Source organism: Ambystoma mexicanum, chromosome 7p (assembly GCF_040938575.1).
Source record: "Ambystoma mexicanum isolate Mex_15411 chromosome 7p, UKY_AmexF1_1, whole genome shotgun sequence".
Classification (NCBI taxonomy): domain Eukaryota; kingdom Metazoa; phylum Chordata; class Amphibia; order Caudata; family Ambystomatidae; genus Ambystoma; species Ambystoma mexicanum.
In genome coordinates, this window is record NC_090939.1 from 91,025,995 (window position 1) to 91,050,311 (window position 24,317).

The 24,317-nt window shown below is 46.2% G+C and overlaps 1 protein-coding gene across 3 annotated transcripts in view; it reads left to right on the plus strand.

Moving 5' to 3' along the window:
- GSK3B (glycogen synthase kinase 3 beta) overlaps positions 1 to 24,317 on the plus strand; it is a 1,215,699-nt gene that overhangs the window by 1,027,662 nt on the left and 163,720 nt on the right. For all 3 annotated transcript variants that reach the window (XM_069635848.1, XM_069635849.1, XM_069635850.1), the window contains exon 8: positions 19,135 to 19,230. In XM_069635848.1, coding sequence (XP_069491949.1) covers positions 19,135 to 19,230 — 96 coding nt within the window. The remainder of the gene's footprint in view (positions 1 to 19,134; positions 19,231 to 24,317) is intronic.

The window sequence follows — 24,317 nt, forward strand, 5'->3', positions numbered from 1 at the left end:
GGGTCCCCTCCCATGCCTTCCTGGTGGGGGGAGGGCGGCGTATAACCTCATTCCTGACTGCATGGGAGGGGATTACTGCAGACCAGTGGGTGCTTAAGACCGTCACCCATGGTTATTGCATAGAGTTCAGCCGGCCACCTCGATACAGACCGCCAAGATCCAGGTGCCTAAAACCAGAACACCTGAAGATCCTACTGCAAGAGGTCGAGATCCTGCAGGAAAAGGGTGCAATCGAAGTCATCCCCGTTCTACAGGTAAACTAGGTTATTTATTCAGTGTACTTCCTTGTACCTAAGAAGGCTCTCACCATGTGCCCTGTGCTAGACTTGCGCCCAGCGAACAAATTTGTCAAACCACAAAAGTTTCGAATGGCAACATTGCAAGAGGTAATTCCTCTGCTAAAGCAGGGGGATTACATGGCAACATCGGACATAAACTATGCATACTTTGATATTTCAAGGTTGCCAGCCCACAGGAAATACCCAAGGTTCATGATAGAGGACAAATGCTATCAGTTCAAGGTCCTTCCCTTCGGCATTGCCTCAGCCCCAAGGGTATTTACAAAGGTACTGCCAGTTGCAGCAGCACACCTGCGTAGGCAATCCATACCAGTATATCCTTACCTCGGCGACTGGCTCATAACAAGGGACTCCTACGGGACATGCCTGTCGAACACTCAAAAGACAATAGCTCTTATTCAGTTTGGGATTCTCCATAAACAATAAGAAATTCAGCCTAGACCCCAGCCAAGTCAAGCATTTTCTGGGGGCTCTAATTCGGGCAAGATTGTCTAGTCTTCCATTCCAAAGAGGGTTCAGAACATGCTGTTTCAGATCCCTCAGTATGTAGCCAATCAAGAGGCGACAGTATGCAAAGCCATGCGACAGTACGCAAGGCCATGCAACTGTTGGGGTTGATGGCATCCTGCATTTACCTGGTCCCTCGCACACACTTGGGCATGTGCCCCATGCAACAGTGGCTCAACAGCCAGTTGTCAGGCCAGTAGACAATGGGACAATCTAGTGGTTGTCGCGGCAGCCCTTGTTCTCTCTCTGCAGTGGTAGTCGAGGGGAAAATCTTCACCACCCCGCAGTAGAAGCTACTCTCACGATGGACGCATCTCTCACAGGGTGGGGAGCCCACCTCCTTCAACAGACGTCGCACAGCGTTTGGTCCCCAGCAGTAGCATCCAACCACTGAAGGCCTTTCAGACACAGTTGCAGGGAAAAACAGTACTGATCCCCAGACAGCACCACAGCAATGTACAACCTGAACAAGCAAGGGGGCAATCCCTCTTCAGGGCTGTCCAACCGGTCACAGAACATTTGGAAATGGGCTCTCACACTATTGTCTGAACACGTTCCAGGGAAGCTAAATCTTCTGGCAGACGTGCTCAGCAGAGACTTCTTGTTGCCCTTGGAGAACGAATGGCGACTATACAAAGTCATCGTCTCCAACATTTTTCGCAGAATGGGGCTTCCCAGAGATTGACTTGTTTGCAACTCTGGAGAACTCACAATGCCCAGATTTAGCCTCCAGGTACCCTCAGAACCGATCCAAGGGGAACGGTGTCTGAATAACATGGTTGGGGAAATTTGTTTACACTTTAACCACACTCCAAAAAACCCCGACCCCCCCCCCCCCCCCCCCCCCGACTCCCCTACTCAACAAGATTGTGCCAGGAACCAGTCCCCATGATATTGGTGGCCCCTATGTGGACCCGCCAACCCTGGTTCTCCAATCTGGTGGAGATGTCGCTCTCTTCTCCGATGAAACTACCTTGCCCATACAACATACTATCTCAGGACAAGGGGGACACTCTTCACCCAAGCCCGCAGACTGAACTTAGCGGCCTGGCTCCTGAGGTCATAGAGTTCGGCATCTCCAACTCCCTTAGAGATTCATGGATATACTTGGGGAAGCAAGAAAACCCAACATCAGACATTGCTACTCCAATAAATGGAAACGCTTCGTCATCTAGTGTAATTTCAAGAGCATCAATCCTGTTGACTGCTCTCCTACTCGTATTGTGTTATACCTGACTCACCTACTAGACTTGGGTGTGGTTTTTAATTCCATGAAGGTTCACTTAGCTGCACTCTCAGCCTATACCATGCCCCAGCGTAAAGTGTGATGGAAGATCCCAGTTATTAAAGCTTTCATGGAAGGAGTTAAGAGGATTCATCCCCCCATTTCTAACCCAGCTCAGGATGGGACCTAAATGTGGTATTAACCAGATTTATAGGGTGTCCCTTTGAACCAATGTATAAAGCAAGTCTCAAAGCTCTTACATACAAGACGGCCTTCCTAGTGTCAGTCACTTTGATAAGGAGGGTCATTGAACTGCAGGCCCTTTCTATTCTAGACATTCTTGTCACAATTCAGAGTTGAGGTGGTTCTGCGCACTCACCCTCGGTTTGCGCCCACATTTATTTCTAAGTTCCATGTCAACCAGTCAATCGAACTACCAATGTTCTTCCAAAACCCCACTAACGTGGCAGAAAGAAGCCTACACACACTGGATGTGCGCAGGGAAGTCATGTACTATCTGGAAAGAACTAGACCACTGAGGAAAACAAACCAGTTTTTCTTGTTGTTGACAGCTGGTAGAGAAGGGGATCCTGTCTCTAAATCGGTCATCTCTAGGTGGATTGTCAATTGCATCACACTCTACTCGCGGCACTGGGGCTTCCATAGCATTCATTGCAAATGTCCCTCGAGTCCATTTGCAAGGCGGCAACCTGGAGTTCTGTACACACCTTTACAAAACACTATTGCCTAAGCACACACTTTAGGTCTGATTCTCAGGTGGGACAAGCATTACTAAGACACCTTTTCACTACTCTTCCTTCTCGCATCCCACCACAAACTCGGAGTACTGCTCCATAGTCTATGTACAGCATGTGAATCTAAGCAGATTAACAAGCATCAGAAGACATGTATTACTTACCGTGATAGTATTTCTGATGATTCGATTCGCTTAGATTCACATGTGCCCAGCCTTCCTCCCGGCTCGTATGGAAGGAACATACTACTTCTTCTCTTTCTGTACTCACGATGGTCATAAGGCTCCCTAACGGCAGAAAAAATACAATCGGAGGGACCTTGACATGTGAGGGATTTTGGGTACACTAAACTTTGCGTTAGGGATATTGTTACAGGCACGCCCATGTCGACGTCCCCTTTCGATCCTCGGAAGACGAGGTGCACTACTCCGTGGTTACCACTAGATGTCAGACTATATGCACAGCATGTGAATCTAAGCAGATACAATCATCGGAAATGGTATTACGGTAAATAATGCATGTCATATATGATCCGCCAAACATAGATGGCATATAGGAACCTGGCCTTGGATATGGCATAACTGGCACACTGGGGGGAGGGTATACACCGCAGGGGCAAGGCAGGTAGGTTATTGGCTTGGTTGGGGAAGGAAATTCTGATGGATAACCATTAAATCACCGAAATGCAATCTGTAGTGGAGTACCGAAACATTGCGGAAGGGACGCGCGAATATGAGCTAAAAATGTATGCAAGGTGTGCAGGTAGCTAGGCTAATAAGCTGCAAACCTGTATCGCCCTGATGAAAGTGGAATAGGCAATTCTTGGAAGAGATTGGGAGGGAGAGTGAGTAATTGCATGCAATCGATGTTTAACACTTGTCTAGAAAAGGGAGACCAGAAAGGATACCATAGTGGTGGTACCAAAATGAGGCAAAACAAGAGGTGATAGCTGGAAGGTTTTGAATGAATCGTAACATCTGGCATTGCTCTGGGCAACCCTCCAGACCATCGTTCTTTTCCTGCCAAGCCATTACAAAAGGGGATCATGCTTGGTTCCACCCCAAAAGGGGCAGTCCAGCCTGAACTGCTTGGTCACATCACTTCTGTATGAAGCCACAAGCATTCCCAAACAGAATGAGGCAGACCCCTGAAGTCTGTTCACCAAACCCAAGTTGTGTGTAACCTAGTTTGTAGGGTGTGATTCAGGGCTTACCAACTGCAAGAAACTGTCACCTCAGCATGTATGTTGTCTGATCCCTCTGACCCTTCAGATCTGGAATCTGGTTTGGACTGGCCTACAGGGCAAAAGGGCAGTGCCCGAGACCATTTCACAAGTGTGGGCCACTTTCCTGAGATCATGTGGGCCATGCGGATGATTTAATCCACTGTCCAGATTGTAGTTTTGAGCAATGTTATTGATCCAGTAGGCTTTAAATGTATTTATTTTTCTATAACTATTGCTCAAAATGCCCCTACTGTTACTGCTCATAGTTTTCTGCAAAGAGAAATGAAAAGCAAATTGTGATTGTGGGACACTTTTTTATTAGTGGCTGGGCCTATTTTCTATCTCAGTCCGGCCCTGTATGGAATAAGGGTGTTGGCTATTGAATGTCCTTGGAGCATTGGTTTATGGGGTCTGAGTTTGCGCCCAAAAACGTGACCAGATCTGGGGACGATGGCAAGTGCTGCGAATAAACCACATCGAGGCATGTTCAAAGGCCAACAGTTGTACCATGCTGAACATTATAATGCTGTAAAGGTCTGGGGGTGGTGAGTAGCATGAAGGGATGATGCCGTGTAATTAGTTGTTGGTTTGTTATTGCACAAAGCTAAAGTAATGGACCAATTTCTACAGCAGAAGCCTCACTATCATTGATTAATTTCTGTGCAGGTGCAATACACCTAAGTGTTAATATATTGATAAACTGATTTATATATATAAAAAAAAATTAACCTATGCCTCCTGAGTCCTGAATTAACTCTCACGTTTAAAACTAAAGGACTGTAAGGTTAGTAGCAGACATATGGTTAATTGACCTACCTTTAACTAGATATCAGACTTTGGAATGAACTAAAAAGTAAGCAGTGGAGCTTACACTGCGCAGACTTAACCAAACATTCTAGCTTACCAGCCTCAGCCTCTGGTTCCTGAGCCCCCATCACATTGTGACTGCTTGTTTTCTGACCAGTAGGGGCAGTATAGGCTGTCTTTTTCAGTAGTCATGAGATGCTGCACATAAGCAGTTGGTTTTAAGTATTAAGAGTTCTCCTGCATGGCGTCTGGTATGGATTAACTGAGTTCTGGGTCATACTGCCCCTAGCCAATGACTGCCCTCTCCCTAAGCCCCTCCTCTGGCAACCATCTTCAGATTTCTACTGCACGTCCAAGTGTTGGAAGTCCTAGTGTTTCGCTCTTAGAGCTTTGTGTTTTACATGTGTTTTTGCTAGGAAAATCCTATTTTTGTTTGATCGTGCTTGTGTGCTTTATCGTTTCTTCAACCGACGGGGATCTGTTTTTCCGCATCTTTAATCGCCCCTCAAGGGCCGAACCGTCAAGTATTTCTTCCTCCCAGGCCTGGAGACTTCGGCCACACCAGCAGAAAGGCCCCTGGACAAGAGGATGCCATCCCTTAGCCCGAAGCCGACCCCTGGGGACCCCAAAAAAGGTGCGGGAGGGGTGTGGAAGAACTCCAAGGCACAGATATTTCTTCCGATGTATCGGATGAGGGTTCCTTCCGCACCATCCCGGAAGACGTTGGGGACGACAACGACGGGAACGTCGAGGTGATAGCTGCCAGAGGCAGCGACGCGGACGACTATGTCGGTGCTGGGCCCAGCGGCCCTACTCCCCAGGCACCTCTCAAGGTGGCGAACGCTTTAGCTATCCTGGCCAGGTACGACCGGGAAGTATGGTGCAAGATGGCCCTGATAATGGATTTCCTCCCCGAGGAACAACTGGTCGAGGAGATGGCGATCCTTCAGAAGGGTGAGGTGGGCTTCGGACCACACCCATTACCGTGGCCCTGGACATTGCGGACGCAGGGTTCCACCAGATGGGAAACGGGGTTTGCCTCCGTCATCGTGGCTGGCGGAAGGTCACCAACTTTAAGCAAGAGGTTCAGACAAGGGTTCTGGACATGCCTTTTGCAGACAACCTCTTCGGAAAGGCCGTTGATGAATCTGTTCAGGCCATCAAGACCTACAGCTCAACAAGTACATAAAGTCCTAAAAATTCAGGATGCTCACGTTGCAGCATGTGCTCGTCCAACTGGAGGAGGGAGATTTCCTGTCGTTGCTGGATCTAGATGCTAGGGACACAAATGCAAGAGTATTGCGACTTGATGTTGGTCTCAGAAGATTAACCCTCTGTCACAGCCCCCCAGGTCCTTCCGTACTTGTCGTTGGAAAAGTGCATCTGGCGGCTATCTCCTGCTACACCAGGTCTCCGGGAAGGTCTTTGCTTTGGTCACAGTCTATTGAAGGAGTTCATTAACGGACTGTTCCGATTATTCCCGCCGATGAAGGCGCCTGCCCTGGAGTGGGAACTCAAAGTTGTGCTGACTAGGCTGATGGGGGGAGGGCGGGGTGGGGGGCAGGGGGAGAACTTCAAGCCAATTCATCAAGCTCCTCTCAACTTCCCTTCTTGGAAGACTTCTTTCCTCGTGGCCACTACCTCTGTCAGGAGAGTGGGTGAGATCAAGGCCCAGCCCTGTAAGTGCCCCTATTTAGCTTTCCACAACACAAGGGTGGTGCTGCTAACACACCCCTCCTTCATGCTCAAGGTTCTGTCGGAATTTAATCACAACAAACCCTTGGTGTTGCCTGTGTTTATTCTGACGCCTTTGTCGCCGGCTGAAAGAACTTTGTACTCGCTGGATGGGGCTCGTACACTGAAGTTTTGTGGCCCGATCGAAGAGTTTTCGGAAGACTTCTCAGCTTTTTGTGAACGTCGGTCCTGTGAACAATGGCAAGGCCTTGTCCAAGGCTTCCTTTATTCCAAAGCTCTTCGGCTGCATCACTCATTGTCACTGTTAAACAGACAGCTGCCTGGCTGTCTGAGAGCCCATTCTACCAGAGCGATCACTGCTACGACAGCATTCCTATCTGGAGTGCCCCTGCTGGACAGCTGCAGGGCTGCTACGTGGAGGTCTAAGCACACCTTCCTGGAATTCTGCTCCGCTGACGGGGATTGCAGAGAGGAGTCCAGAGCCGACCAAGCATTGCTATGCAACCTGTTCGCTTGAAGCTGAGCCTGGTGAGGAAGTAATTGCTTCTGTTGAGACGTGCCACCTCCTGTGGTAGTGTATGTATGTACTGCTATGTATTCTTTATTCAGCACATGTGAATCCATGCCAGAGAAGGAACAAGTTACTTACCTGTAACTGTTGTTCTCCAGCATGGGTCTGGTGTGGATTCACATGTGAACCCTCCCACCTGCCCCTCTGCAGCTCTTCATGGTCATACTGCCACTTTATGTGCTACCAAATCTGAAGATGGCTGCCAGAGGAGGGGCTAAGGCAGAGGGCAGTCATTGGCTCGGGGCAGTATGACCCAGAGCTCAGTGATTGGTTATAGGAGAAAGACAGTTTGTAAACGAAAGTGAAACCCTCAGCTCAACCTTACACCTGGCTGGCTAGTGCAAACGGTAATGGAAGCAACATTAAGAGTAAACATTCTCTGGCCACAGGCAGGCTATGACACCCTGCTCAGAACTGTATTACACTGTGACATTCCACATAGAACTATACTACATCATACACAATGAGCCCCCTGCTCTCTATGAATAGCTAGCATGGCCATAACTATTTACATACAGTGAAACAACTTCATAACGATATATATATAGCTATATCTGAGGCTTGTGGAATCTGCTTAGATCACATGCTGTGCATAGGCCGACATCTAGTGGAAGCTGTGGAGTATTACAGTTGTTTTCAAAACTCGAAAAGGGACGTCAACAAGGCGTGCCAGTAATGCTATCCCTAGTGTGACGTCCACTGTACTCCTGATCCCTCACGCATCGAGGTCCCTCAGATTGTTTTTTTCCGCCATACTAGACGGACGCTTATAGCGGAGTTCCTTTCGGCAATAATACATTGAATGTGTTAATTACGATAGTTTTTCTTTCTATCCTTTCTTCGACTGCCATAACACCATGCTGAGAAGGAAGTCCGCCCCGGGCATCGGCCCAGACAGTAGGGAGAGAGGGGGAGGCCATTGTTAGGCCATTTTAGAATGCATATTCTCCCCTTCCTACACTTTGTTCGCCCAGCTGCCGTCCCCTTTACCCAGAATTATGGAAAACACTCCATTTAAGTTTTGCCCTAAGTGCAACCGTAAATTCCCCTGGATGGACAAATATTTAGTTTGCAACTTGTGTCTCCCGAGAGACCACGTCGAAATGTCTTGTCGAGCGTGCAGGCCCTAAAAGCCCAAGACGTTGAAGGACTGTTCCACTAAGCGCTGGGCCCACTACGCCATGCAACTCGAGGCCATGGAGGTAGAAGGAGCCTTCAGCGATGGCAGCGACGCTGCACTTTCGGATGGCGAGGGCACTGGAGTAGATTCAGCTACCCAAGCGCAGGCCCCTGAACCTGTTGGCCATGTTGTGGGAAGTGCACCTGGCGGCGGAAGTGCTTCAAAAGCACGCACCACAAAACACACAAGCCCCAGTTGACATCCGACAACGTTCGACACTTGTTCAAGATCGCCATAGGGCTAAGGAGTCAAAAGACGGCAAGGCTGTCGCACGAAAAACACCTTCCGAAGGTCAGTAGTCTGCGGACGAAACCTCGGCCCCCACACTCTAAATTTGACATTTTCATCTATTAAAACAGGCCCCAAAAAGTCAGTTACACACTCCTATGGTTCCCCAGGGTGGGGAAAACACCATAAGAAATCCTCTAAGACCCCTCAGAGGGACAAGAGTCCTACTAGGGACGGGTCTTCACAAAAGGGAATCTTTTCCAAGCCCTTAGAGAAACCTAAAGACTCTAGGCCAAAGCTTATACCGCCTACTAATGAAGACATGGGTATTCCCAACACTGTAATCCCAAATTCCAAGGAATGGTCTTCGCAGGATATCAACAGTGTCATGCGAAGAATGACCTTCATGGCAAATTTCTTTGAAATAAATCCAGATTACCTTCAAAGCTTTCAGACCACCCCTCCCACCTCAGCCCCCTCTAGCTCTCAACCCCCTACCAAGAAGGCTTGTTCGTATCTCCCCACACAAGGCAGAATTATAGACCTGTATGACCCTGAAATAGATCCAGAAGACCAGGATGATCTTTGATTTGTGGAAACATCTGACCCTCCACTTATTAATGAGGACACAGCCGAACTTTATTATGGGGACGATGAGGACCCAGACCAGGAGGCAAACCTGTATACCATAGATTCTCCTATTAATCAGGACCCTCCAGTGGTAGATTCCCTGGTAGACCATCAACCCCTCCTCAAAGAAGTCTTAACCAAAGCGGCAGAACATTTCCTCATTGACGCACAGGATGAGGTACAGGAGGACAGACTTCACTGAAAAATTGTTGGGAGACAAGAAAACAATAGGGCAATTTATCCCACTGCTGAAATCTGTGCAACATAGAATCCATCCTTCTTTGGAAGCACCGAAACTCTCACAGGCTGTTAACCTATGTGTTAAACTATTCAGGCCTGCACCCTCAGACCCCCTATACATGAGAGGCCTGTTAAAACCAGACTCTTTGGTGGTTACCACCACACAAAAGAGCAGGCACACCACTTGCTTCCTCCGAGGCTCCACCGGACAAGGAGAGCAAGAAAATATACGCAATGGGCAGGAAAGTAGCCTTTTCTGCAGCCTACCAGATAAGAATTGCGAATAATGCTACACTTTTGGCAGGTTACATCTGCCATAAGTGGGAGCCAGTTTCTGCGCTACTCTCATCCGCACCTGAGCCACTTAAATCTCAATTAGCTCAGGTGGCAGCACACTAAAGAGCTGGAACTACTTGTCTCCTCAAGTCAGATTTTGACGCGGCTGACAGTGCAGGGAGAGTTATCGCAGCGGACACCATTATAAAGAGGCACACATGGCTTCGCCAATCAGGCCTCAGGCCACCTTAATATGCCAGCAGAACCTGACCTGCTCTTCGGCAAGGCTGTAGAAGACGCACTTGAGACAGCAGAGGCTGAGTATGACACTCTAAAGTCCTTAGGTCAGCTCACGAACAAGCCCACAGGGGCAAAGAGGTAACTGCAATTTTCACCGCTTTCGAGGCCAAAACTCAGAGGCGATCAGGATACAACCAAGGCCAAGGTTCCTATGGCAACAACCACGGACAAACCTTTCAGGGCTATCCACAAGGACAACGTAGAGGTCGTGGTAATCTGGGCAGGGGGCCCAGCTCGAGGTGGCACCCCACCTCAGAACAAGTGACATTCCGCTCCGGGTACCCTCCCATGCATCTCCAGTAGGACGACAGATTTCCACCTTCACCCATGATGCATGGGAGGGTATCACCTCGGACAGATGGCAGAACTTCTTCAATGTCCTCGTGATCACCCCCCACCCTCCTGTGCCCAACACCCCCCCCCCCCCCGAGACAAAAGGTCCACTTAGAGGGACATCAGCGTATCCTTCTAGAAGAAATAACATTGTTTCTATTAAAGGACGCCATAGAAGTGGTCCCAGCCAACCAGGTAAATGGGGATATTTATTCAACTTACTGCCAAAAAAAATCTATGCGCCCAGTAATAGATTAGAAGCCAGCGAACAAGTATGTCAAGCCACAAAAGTTCTGCATGACTACGCTACAAGAGGTAATCCCGCTTCTAAAAAAGGGGATTACATGGCAACACTGGATATGAAAGATGCCTATTTTCATATTTCAATGTTCCCAGCGCACAGAAGATTCTTGCGTTTCAATCTAGCGAACCAGCACTACCAATTCAAGGTGCTGCCCTTCGGAATAGCCTCGGCTCCAAGGGTATTCATAAGGTACTGGCGGTGGTGGCAGCGCACCAGCGCAGGGAGGCAATCCCAGTGTACCCTTACTTGGACGACTGGCTCATAACAGGGGAATCACCTCTGATTTGCAGACAAAACATCCAAACTATCAACATCCTCTTCCAATTGGGCTTCTCAATCAATGAGAAAAAAATCAAGCCTAGTGCCAAGCACTTCCAAACAGTTCCTAAGGGCTATCCTAAACACAGAGGAAGTATTGGTCTTTCCCTCAGAGGAGAGAATAAAGAATGTGTTACTGCAAATACCACATTATCAGGCCGGCCGCCAGGTAAGGGTGCGCAAAGCAATGAGTTTGATTGGCTTGATGGCATCTTGCATATACCTGGTTCCTCACACGCGCCTGCGTCCCATGCAGGAGTGGCTGGCGAAGCAGTTGTCTCAGGCAAGCCATCAGTGGGACAATCTAGTGGACATTTTGTCGAAACTGGTACAAATCCTTCGCTGGTGGACGAGAGAAAACACGAAGAAGGGGAAACCCTTCTACAACCCACAGATAGTGGTCACAACAGACGCCTCACTGGCAGTGTGGAGGGCTCACTCCCTTCATCACACAGCTCAGGGTCTGTGGTCTCACACTGCAGCTCAGAACCACATCAATGTGCTGGAACTTCTGGCAGTGTTGAAAGCTCTCCAGGCGTTCAAACCCCATTTAACAAACCTGTCTGTGCCGATTGTGACGGACAGCACCAAAGCAATGTTTTATATCAGCAAACAGGGGGGCACGTGCTCTCCAAATCTATCCAGACTTGCACAGAAAATCTGGAAATGGGCACTCAGACGGAAAATGCTCCTGTCATCACATGTTCCAGGGGAACTCCACACTCTAGCATACTCATTGAGCAGAGATCCCCTTCCAGAGGAACACGAGTGGCGTCTACACGAAGAAGTCGTAAAACACCTCGTCTCTCAATGGGGTTTTCCAACTATAGACCTATTCGCCACAAGTGAAAATGGTCATTGCCCAGACTTCGCGTCTAGGTTGCCCCAGCCAGGCTCCAAGGGGAACGCCCTATGGATGAACTGGTCTGGGAAGTTTGCTTACGCTTCACCCCCCCACCCCCCCCCCCCCGACTCCTCATGAGGAAGGTGGTGAGCATGTTACACAAGGAACCGATAACGCTGACTGATCCTTGTTGCTCCTATGTGGGCAGGACAGCCGTTGTATCCACATCGGCGCAGACTGGTGAGGTGCGAACCCATCAAACTCCTGTGCCAGTACAACCTACTTGCCCAGCACGGAGAATTAACAGTGCACCCACAACCACACTCTATGAACTTGGCAGCATGGCTCCTGAAGTCAGAGTTCGGACGTCTCGATCTACACCAGAGATGTATGGATACCTTGGAAGAGTCAAGAAAACCAAACACAAGGCACTGTTACTATTACAAATGAAAACGATTCGTAATTTGGTGCCAGAATAAGCAAATCAACTGCGTTGATTGTACTCCTTCTAATATTCTAACCTATATGCTCCACTTACTTGAATGCAGGGTTAGTGTTTAATTCGCTAAAGGTACACCTGGTGCTTTGTCAGCCTACACCACTGCCCATAACAAGGTTTCATGGTGGAAGGTACCAGTCGCCAAAGCATTTATGGAAGGGTTGAAGAGACTCCACCCTCCAATTTCGAACCCACCACCAGGTTGCAACCTTAATGTGGTACTCTCTAAGCTCATGGGACCACCCTTTGAGCCATTGCACAAGTCTAGTCTCAAACACCTGACTTATAAAACTGCCTTCTTAGTAGCCATCACTTCCATAAGAAGGGTCAGTGAAATCCAAGCTCTGCCAGTGCAGGATCCTTTCTTACTATACAGAAGTACAAACTGGTTTACGCACTCAGCCTAGGTTTTCACCTTAAGTTCATTTCCAAATTCCACGTTAACCAGTCTATTGAGCTACCGGCTTTCTTCCAGGAACCCAAAAGCTTAGCGGAGGTAAAACTCAACACACTAATTGTGAGGAGGACGGTCCTCTACTATGTAGACAAGACCAGACCGCTAAGAAAGACAGATCAACTGTTTGTCTCCATAGCGCCAGGCAGTGAGGGAGATCGCATCTCAAAGAATGGATAGTCGGATGTATCCAACTGTGCTATTCTCTCTCCGATAAAACACTGCCTTTTACGCCAAGGGCCCTCTCTACAAGAGGTACTGGAGTCACTCTGGCTTTCATTACAAATGTACCCCTTGACAGCATTTGCAAAGCAGCTACATGGAGCTCTATTCACACCTTTACTCGGCACTACTGCATTGACACTCATTCCAAGACCGATACTCTAGTGGGACAAGCGGTTCTAAGACATTTATTTGCTCATGACCTTTCTCACATCCCACCTCCTTCTTCTAACACCGCTCGCTAATCTATGCACAGCATGTGATCTAAGCAGATTCCACAAGCCTCAGAAGGGGTACATTACTCACCGTAATTGTATTTCTGATGCTTGTATCTGCTTAGATTCACATGCGCCCGCCCTTCCTCCGCTCAAAGAAGGCGCATGGATGCTTGTAGTCTTATCTATCTTATCTGGATATTCTGTACTCACGCTACCTCATGTCAGAAAAAATGCAATCTGAGGGTCCTACACACGTGAGGGATTATGGGTACATGGGACGTCACACTAGGGATAGTATTATTGACATGCCCTAGTTCACCCCTTTTCGAGTTTCGAAAAAAAAACTTTAATACTCTGCAGCATCCACTAGATGTCGGCCTATGCACAGCAGTGAATCTAAGCAAATACAAGCATCAGAAATATGATTACGATGACTAATGTACCATATAGCTCTCCCCTCCTCACTCCCCCCCCCCCACACCCTTACCATCTGTGACCCTCCCTGAGCTAATCCTAGAAATTCTCGTCGCTAAATACCATTGAAGGTCTGGGATTTTATTCCCACCTTCACTCCCACTAAAAAAATCAGGGAGGGCGAATAAGACCCAGCGTAGATATGTAACTCTTGCCTTCTGTTGTATTGTGTGCACGTGGTGAAGATTGTGGCACCCTTGAAGCATCTTCAGGTAGAGGACTGGCAGCTACAATAGCCTCAGGCCACTTGCTTTCAATCCCCACTCTGGAAAGAACATTAAAGGTTCCTGAATTTTAAGAGGGTGAAGTTGGAGTTAGGGGCAGGAAGTGAGGGACAGCTCGAAACTCCCTGTGCTTAATCCCCTTGCTTACAAGACTGCTCCCAAAGGTGATTGGCCGGCTGGCTGTCCAGCAAGGACAGCCATCCTGCTGTGTGGTTGACAGCTAGGCTGGAATGAAATGGGAGAAACCTGCATAAAAGGTGAGGCTTTTTGGCTTGGAAGGCAGTCGACCACTGGACGAAGGACTCTGAAGAAGAACTTGGAAGAGACGCCTGCTGCAACTCTTGGACCGTTGGTTTGCCCGGTGAAGCCCTGCTGCTGTGCTGAAGCTCTGAATTCATGTCGACTATAGAAGCCCTACAAGGAGGACTTCTCCCTTTGATTTGGTGGGACCAATCAACTCCAAAGTAAGCCTGTCTGGACATCCTCTCGGATCTGGCTGTATTTCCACTCCTGCTGCTTGGAACCAAAGTGCCAGGGAGAGGAACACCAGGTTGTGTGCATTGCTTTTAAGTCGGACCCAAGCGCTAGGAAGATCCTCTGAACTGCCCTGATGCAGGACTGACCAAGCCTGAGCCACCTCAACGTAGTGCTGGACCTCAGAAGCAAGGAAAATCTGAAGTGGTGTCTGAGAAACACAGTGTTGCTATTTGCTGTCGGACGCGAGGAGCTGAAACACAGCTAAATTGAAGTTTCCCCATTACTGCCGCTGATTTGCAGAGCAGGAGTCCCTAGATGTCCTCCCTCTTGTCCCCACGACTGAGGCTCAGGAGCAACAGGATTTGCAGAGCTGTACAGGAACAGAAGCCAGCTGGAACCGTTTCTTCTAACCAGAGGTACTGTAAAGTCTAAGGGAGCTTACCACTTGTTGCGTAGCCTTACTTGCTCTCATTTGTAACCAGTCTTGGTTACTTTGCAGAGTTGCTATAGCTTTGCCCCTCACAAGCCTGCCAGCTTGTGGCCCTTCAAGTGTTCTATTTTTCTACAAACATTTCTAAAAACATTGTGCAAGATGTTTTACTTAGCTGCAAAGATGATCTTAAGCTCCCCTAGACATTGTGCAATTAACATTGGCTGTCCTGGCTCCATGAGTGACTCTTCTTACCTTTATCTTTTCCCCAGGAAAGGGTTAATTTACTGAACATAGGAAGGATTCAAAATGTACTGTGTTTTTAATTATTTGTTAACCATTGTTTTATTCCCCCATCTAACCTTTGCACCAAACTTGGTATTGCTTTATATTTACCAGTGATAAATCAATGTCCGGCCTAGCTATACAAGTCACCTGAGGGTGTGTAGGAAGTGTGTGTGTGGCATCCCCAATGGTTATCTTATTTAGGGAAACTAAGTGTGTGTTTGAGGTGTATTATAAGTATTACATATATTGCTCATTTCTGAAGAATGCTTATACAACTGACTTTGAAATAAATTAATAGTTTTATCAAGAAACCTTGAGTGTGTTTATTTGAATAACTGTACTGTGTCCCAACATTACTAATCAGGTTCACCCCTCTTGAGATAAGCCTGGCAGCTCAGCCACACTACCAATTTATGTAGTTCAGACTTATACCAATGATTGGGTCCCTATTGCCAGGAGGTAAAGGCCATCGGATCTTGTAGCAAAATATTAATTTAAAATTCCGAACGGCCGAAAAGTTTGACCAAATCACACATTCTGTACTGAAGGCTGCAGGGTGTCCCCAGCACCCTTGCTTACTATATTGTCAGCAGGGATTGCGGGGGTGTCCCCCCGGAGCCGTTCCCGAGGAAAAGGGAAGGACCCAGCGGCGCCAGTTCCTGATCACGGAAGTGAAAGCCAACATGCATCGCAGGGACACAGCGAGTCGGCAGCAAGGTGGGTAGGGGTATGGGTGGGGGTGGGGACCAAGTAGGAATTGTTCCGGGGAGAAAAGACAAGGTTATTTTGGAAAAATAATATTCAGTCTTTTGTCCCTCGAACATTTCTAGCTCTGACTTTCAATCCGATCCAAAACCAAAGACCATAATACCGAACAAGGGGAGCGGGTAGTCCCCTGCTCCCCTACTTCGGTATTTATTTCTATGTATAAAGCGCATTGGCAGCCCAGGGGCATCGAGGCGCTGTTACAAGTGTGACTTAGTTACAGGTTACGATATTGCTTATTGATTACATGAGGCGTAGCAATGTTGGAACAGGTTACATGGGTGGCATAGTATACACATGGCAAAGTTACTTGGATAAGAAGCAGGGTTACATGCCGATCAATTCAGTGCATTTAGAGCCCTCAGGGTAGGTACTGGTAGAATTTAAATGAACAGTTGCTTTGATTTCTTTGTGGAAGGCTATGTGGAATGAGATAGCTCTGAGGTTGGATGGCAGGAGGTTCCACTGGGTTGCAGCATTATTGGCTGCAGGGGTTGCAAATACATTAAATGCCCCACAGGCGACAAACAGCCAAAATCCCAACATCTCGAATTACAAAATGCGATCAAGTGGGCTTTGCAATTTTGTAGTGAAAGCTTTTTGGATTTGGTTTTATAATGTAGATCCATTCCAAACCGGTCAGTAAACTTTGCCCCACTTCCCTTAACTATTAATTACATCCAACAGCTGGGCTACTTGTCCATCATAGAGCACTTCTTGTAGCAGTTCTAAAATATATCGCTTGGAAAACTGCATTGTTTGTCACAATCTCCTCAGTCAGAAGAGTTGGCGAGCTGCGTGCTCTATCACTGCAAGGACCCTTCCTGGTGTTCCAGAAGAGCAAGGTTTTTCTGTGAACGAGTCCCCAGGTTTATGCCCTAGGTTCCTTAATCTTTTTGCCTCAATGTACCACTTGTGCTTCTGGCTTTCTTCAGTGTGCCAACTTCTGCTGAGGGGTTTGTTCATTCTTTGGATGTACGAAGGGGGCTTAAGTACTACCTTGTATGGACCACTTCCTTCCACCATTCCAACAAACGATTGATTACATTTTCCCCTGCTGGAACTTGTAAACTGGTCGCTGGCCAGGGGACGCAAGATGGATTTCAGCCTTTATTGCCTATTACCATACGGAGGAGGGAAGACTATTACCCGGCCGCCAAAGGCACATTTCATCAAGGGCGATGTCTTCCACTGCTGCCTTCCTGTCGGGGGTGCCACTCCATGACCTCATTAAAGCGGCTATGTGGCGAGTCCTGTATACCTTTACACGCTTCTACAGCATTGACAGGAACATGTCTGAGGGGTCAAGGTTTGGATTGGCAGTTCTACGCAGCCTGTTAGCATGAGGTGAGCTTCTTTTAGTTCCTCCTCCCTGTCTAGTGTTTTATATCTCACTACTTTGCAATTTATTCAACAGCATGTACATCTATGAAAGATTCAATGCAGGAGAAAGGAAAATTACTTGTCTGTTACACTGCTCCATCATTGTTGTCCTTTATAGATTCACATGCAACCTTCTTTCCGACCCTGCATAAGGCTGTCCTTGCAATAATGTAACATGAAGATGGCTTCCAAATTAGGAGTTGAGAATATGGTGAATATTGGCTGTGGGGCAGATGGACCAAAATGACTGGATTACTACAGTGAATTCAGGTAATTGTTTCTAAAATACAAACTGCCATTCACCAAGGATCCCCAGCTTGATGACTGGGAATGGTCAACAGCTTGTAAATCTATGAAAGATGCCAATGCTGGAGAGCCATAGTTGCAGGTAAGTAACTTTTTCCTATCGGCCATGTAGCCAATTCCTTCTGATCAATAACTATTTTTGTTTCTAAAGTCTAATGTTTCCACATAGTTTGCCTATATACCCAGTTATTCTTCCTTGCACCAGTGGTATCGGTCTCCTCGTACCAGTCCTTGTCCCAAGAGTATGTAGTTTAAAAGTGGACTGAAAGGGTCTTGTGACTGAACATTTAAGCTAGCTCTTAAGTGGCAGAGAATTTGGGGCAGCTCTGCTTCTGTACTTTTCTTTCACATTGCTTCCGGTGGCATTGATGCTTTGATCTAGCCGGTGTAGAGCTGCTGCAGCTTTTGGGGCCCAGTCTGTGCCTGTATCGATTTGTAAAGATGCAGAATCTGAGAGGAATCCTGTGCATCAGAAAGCACATTATCCAAGTTAAGTAATTTGTTCTTAGCCAACAGCCACAAGTGGAAGCATTTGCTGTCTGACCCTGAGCAATTCTTGGAAAGTGGTTATCTGAAAACCATAAGGCATTGCTATCGTTACGGGAATCTTCCATTGACAAAAAATAATTAATTTGTCGGTATCTTCCCTTCAGGGTGCAATTGAAGGAACATTTTGTAGTAAATACAAGCATGAGGTAGGGGCAGTGCTCCAGATAAGATTTTGAGGTGGGAGTATTTTACTCCCTATTTTTAAACTTTGAGCGTAAATGTGATTTCAAGAGAGTAAAAATGACTTTTCTCCTTTGCAAGAGAGTAAAATGTATGTGACATCCCGCCGACGTATGGAAATCATTGCTATGCGGCAGCCTTCTGCATTGTGACAGAATACACCTTTCCTTATTTCTCTAATGTTTGGCCATTTGAGATCTCCTGTATATATTTAAGTGTTGAAAGCGTTCTGGCTTCTGTCAAGTAACCTGACCTTTGCACTGCCTTCTGCTCACAACTTGTGTGTAAATGTACACTGGAAAATAATAAAGCTGTCGTATTTACAAGATTTTCATGCGTAAAAACGCCTAGTACGCACCTTATCTGGAGGCCTGGGTAGGGGCAATGGTAGGCTTTAGTAGGTTGCCACATATTTGTCCCTCTAAGATTGAGGGTTTGGGGTTGTTCGTTTGTGAACTGTTGGAAACAAATCTGCTTGCATTCGAACAATTACCAGATGAAGAAACAACCCCAATCCCTGTTCTCATTCAATCAAAATGTGCCCCTCCCAAACCCCTAGTTACCTGCTTGCTCGCCTCCACATCCCATGGACCCCTGTGGCATTGAATCCATCCCCCTAACGTGTGTCGGATAAGACGCCACAGGGTCCCTTTTCTTTTTCCTTCAATTTTTTTTTCTTTCCGGTCCCCTGCCTCCCATGCTGAGGAAGCAGGGGACAACCCCGATCCACATGTTCGGTATGTTTTATAATCGATCGAATGTAACTGACTGAATTTGGTCAAATGTACCATTCTATCGATTATAAACTATCAATTGGGCTAATACCCATTTGAGCTGCATTCCTCTAGCTTAATGGTTTACTATAACCCTGTATTCCACACCCAGTGCATTGCAGATCATTCATGGTCAATTTTTATGATTTCTCTAGGTCTTGGGAACGCCGACAAGGGAGCAAATAAGAGAGATGAATCCAAACTACACAGAGTTCAAATTCCCTCAAATCAAGGCTCACCCTTGGACTAAGGTGAGTATTGGCTTGAATGGTGCATATGATGATATTAGGAAGCAAGGTTATGGAAAATTAAACTTATTTATTCACAAATGCTTTATTGAAAGATTGAGTTTGTTACTGATTTGAAGTGTAAGCTGCAGGCATACCAAAATGTGTCTGGTACTTGAGGTAAATGGTATGAAATGAGAAAGGACTTCAACAGAACACACATTTATTCAAGGTCCTTCATATTTATGCTACAATATTAAATATATATTAAATAGCGAGATACGCTTTAAGTGAAAAGAGAACAGATTTTGGCAGCACAGTTTTAGTAGGATAAATGTGGAGTTTGTAAGGAAGCAACTAGTAAATTTCCCATATAAATCTAATGGATTTTACCAACAGTCCTGCACTTCAGTACCTGTATGACCATGTAGGTCTACTCGCATCTCGTTCCCTCCGCTTCTCTGCACTCAACCTCATACCCACCTTGCGCCACCTGTCGGCATGATTTACGTAGTTTTAATACTCCACTTTTTGTTTCCTCGTGCATCTCTGCCTTACATTCTCACTCTTCTTTCAGAACATTGTCTGCTGACAAGGCAGCATCTACTCTTTCCTCTTTGATTGCTTGTTCGCTGCATGCCCTTTATCCTGCCTCAGTTTTCCATGCTTCTCAGAAGCCCCCACAGCCTTGGCTTTCCAACCACCTTCGTGGTGTTCGTCGCCTTTAGAGATGTTGGCTTACGTTAAGTCTGTGGGTGATTACTGTTCATATTCATCATAACATACTTTATATGACAACTGTCTTCTTTCGGCCAAACGCTCTTATTTCTCTGAGCTTCTTCATCCCAGACGTCTATTCCAAACTCTTCCACACCTTCTTTCTCCACCTACTCCAGACCATTCTGTCAATTCTACGCTACAAGTCTGTGACTTGGCTTTTTTTTTCTCTTGAAAGATAGTTTCTCTTTGTTCCGCCATCGCATCTTCCTCCTTACAAACAGTATCTGTTTGTTCAATATTGCCCCTATGGCCTCCATTTCCTGTTTTACTCCCATTAATAATGAGACTTCTTTTTTATTGTCTCAAACTCTGCTGACTGCTTCAGCTTCTGCTCCTATTCCCAAGGTCTATCCCTCTCTTGTCTCTTATCTTGCATCTTTCCTCAATATTTGTCTTTTGACTTTTCCATTATCCTTCAAACATGCCTCAATTATTCCAATCTTAAAGAAATCCTTTGCTGACCCTTCAATTCCTTCTAATTTTCATCCTATTTTGCTTACCTTGTATATCTTAATTATTAGAATGTCTTGTTTACTCACAACGCTCTACTTTTGTATCTAATACTTCTATTCTTCCCCGGTTTCAGTCGGGATTCCGTTCTCTTAATTCCACTGAAAGGGCTCTTCTATCAGTTCTGAATTCTTTACTTACAGAACGCTATTCCAAACACACTTCTCATTTTGTTAGATCTATCTGCTGCATTTGACACTGTTGACCACTCTCTTCGATTGGTTTATCTTTCGTTTGTTGGGTTTACTGGTTCTGTGTTCTCCTGGTTTAGTTCCTACCTGTCCAGTACGAAATGTTCTGTTTCCTGGGCTGGTAAAACATCTGACTCTCTTGCCTATGGCATCCAACAAGGAGCTGTTCTTATCCCCTTTTTTCCCTTTACATTTCACCCCTGGCTGAAGTAATTTCCTCTCTTGGTCTATCACATAATTTCTCTGCTGATGATACTCAGATTTTCCTGTCCTTTTCTTCATTCTCTTCTGACATTCACAAACAATTGTCTTCTATCAGCTATTACATCTTGGATGACAGCTCAATTTCTTGTGCTTAATGCTGCTAAAACTGAAGTACTTTTCTTCCCTGCTATTCCTTCTCTACTCCTTCTTTTATTTAATGTCTCCCCGCTTAGCTTCCTAGCTCATCTACTGCTTGTACTCTGGGTCTTCATTTCGACACTGCTTTATCATTTAAACACCACATTTCTATATATTCCTGCGCCTGTCACTTCCATTTATGTAACATTTGAAAGGTCTGCTCTTCACTGACGTTTGATCCCACTAAACATCTGATTTCTCCTCATTTCTTTGCGGCTTTTCTATTGTTCTGCTGCACTCTTTGGCCTTCCACCTACTCGACTTGCTCCTCTGAAATCTGTTTTCAATGCTTCTATTCGTTTGCTCTTCCTTTTCTCTTAAGGTGACTCTATTTCATCTGCTCCCCTTACTCTGGGTTGTCTCCCTTTTCAAGCTCAATTTAAATTCAACTTCTTGTGTCTTGTCTTTAAGTCTCTTTGCAGTCTTGCACCCCATCTACGTTTCCTCTTTGGCTTCATTGTATGTTCTGTCTCGTTCACTTCGTTCTTGTTCTCAATTTCGTCTCGTAGTTCCTCGACCTTCATGTGCTCAGTCTGGCTTCCACACATTTTCTTTATTGGACACTTTGCACTGGAATGCTCTCCCTCTTTCTCTGCGTTCTGTTTACTCTGCAATTCGTAAATCGTTGACATTCTATTTGCTTCATCATGGTTAACATGACATTGTTTTTGCTAACCTTCATTGTTGTACTGTTTTGGTGTTATGTACAGTGTGTTGGATTAAGGCACTTTATCAATCCCAAATACATACAAATTCAAAAGCCCAACATAGCAACATGTTTCGAACATTTGCTAGCTCCAAAACTGCAGTCTGTTCTTGTTTCATGCAATTTATGCTCTACCTTGTGTTTTGATTTTGGTTCTAGTTGAGTCTCACTTGTTTAATGGATAATTCACACTTTTAGTTTTGGCTCTTAGCCTAAGTTTAGCAAAATGCTGGTCCTTTTGAGGGCAGCCCTCTGTGTAAATAAGTAGTAGAGCCAAACATTTTAGTGAAAGTATAAGATAATGTGTGGGCCGCACTCGTGATTTACTCTACTGTAATGTAAAAATTCATAGCTGCAATTTAAACTACTAGTCAGAATCTGTTATGGGTGCCACTGCCTTTTCCGATCAGATAGCACAGTGAGTTGAGCGCTCGTTCTGACATCCGTGTGGACCCTGTTTATGCAGGTTCAAACGCAGGTTCGGATCACGGCAGGGCCAACTCAGCCTTTCACCCTTACGAGGTCGCTAAATTGAATACCATGCAATGAGATAATAACTGTTATTGTAGCTCCCAGATACTTGCAGGTTTGTAGCGCTATATAAAAACAAATTATTGGAAAGTCGGCTCTGCCCCTCAAAACTGTATACAACGAAAGTCACAAAATACTCATGTAAATGGTAATGCACTCTTCTTGAAAGGAAATCTCAATATGCAAAGACAAAACCAAGATATATATTTCGAATGGATTTTGTCCTCCCACATATTCCTTCTCTTCCAATATCCAGCTTGCTTCCTTGGAATAATTTTTTCAGTAGATGGCAATGTGCCTCAATGCCTGGTCGAGTTGATGTCCCTCAGAGGCTTCCGTCTTGACGTCACCGCAGGTATAAGTAGCATGGGCAGCGCTCGTTGGCCTCAGTTTCGATTTTTCCGTGCTTCACAGCTTCGGTAACGTAACGCCTAGTTCCTTGTCAGAAATATTCTTAGTTTCTTCGAAAATGTATCAAGTTTTTGACGCAATATGGCTTTATCATCGGCGTCCACTCCTCGGTCCGGTTTTAAGAAGTGCCAGGAATGCAGTGCTTAAATGTCCGTGACAGACCCACACAGGATCTGCCTGTGGTGTTTAGGGTCAAACCATCCGTGTTTAGAGTGTAAGGACTACCGGTCGATCACAGCCAAAGCCTTGAGAGTGCAGAGGGAATTTGGAGAGAGGTAAGCCTCAACAATCCCCTTCTAAACGTAAATCGTCCGAGTCGAGACCGTCTCCTCGTCGTAAGAGGTCTAAACGCTCAAGTGGTTTGCATCATTCCTCGTCTTCATGGCAAAAAGAGGCGCAATGTGTCGCTGTCCACTCTCATCTAGTTCACCCGAACGGGTAGTTTGCACTTCAAAATCTAGTACCCCGGCTCAGTGGGAGGAGTTTAGGCTCCATATGATGGTGTTCGAGAACGTGGCCTTGCCCCCCCTCGACAACACCTAGAGGCGATGCTCCAGTCGAAAGACCTCGGAAGCACAAGAGCTGTGTGTCTTCGGCCCGGCCGTCGAAGCTCCTCGAGAGCAATCTGATCCCTCGGGTTGAGAGAAAGCCTCCTCAAAACATAAAATATCAACGTCATCGACGCAGAAGGAAATCTTTACAACACTTCGGAAGAGTGCATCTTGAACGCCGGTACCGATGGAGAAGCCATCGATGCCTTGAGTGTCGACCTCCTTGGCAACACATGTCAATCCCTTCGACACATTAGTTGAAAACATCGCCGATAACGATGTCCTCGATGCCATCATCGATTCCATCGAAGCCTTCGGCACTTGTGTCGAGGGCCTTCGACATCGACTATTTCGGCTCCTGTTATGACATCCATAACACCTAATTCATTTGATAAAAAGTATACACTGCAATCGCGTACAGAGTACTTTAAAACACGATCTTTGTTTTATGAAGGAGCAGAGGAATCCTCTGAGGGAGGAAGTAAGACCCTTTGGGTTGCAATATGGGACACCGTCTGTACCGGATGAACTTGTATCCGAAGAATCTCGCATGAAGAATTTGCAAGATTGTCTCTATGAAGCAAGTGGTATTGATACTTCTCCTGAAGTGAATTTTGGAAAGGCAGATCTGGGGGACCATCCTGAAGTAACATACAGACAGCTCATGACGAGAGTTCAAGTGCCACTTTAATGAAGTAATTCAAGAGCCAGGCATCAAAATAACTGAATATGATCAAAAATTCCTGTGCCTCTGCTTACTATCCACATTATGTTGACTTGTGGGTAGTGATAACACCAGCCTCACAGCTAAGAGACATATGCACAATCCATTTTTACACCCTAAAAAAAATGTGACTAACAAAAACGAGAAACACTATATTGTAGTGGCCTAGCACCTAATCAAAGGTAGGTCATGTTCGAGTTTTTTGTTGATGGGGGGGGGGGGGGGGGGGGGACGTGTTTTATCCGAGCAAGAATACTGTAAAAGAGGAAATGAAACACGAACTACCCCTTTCTACCGTTTTATAT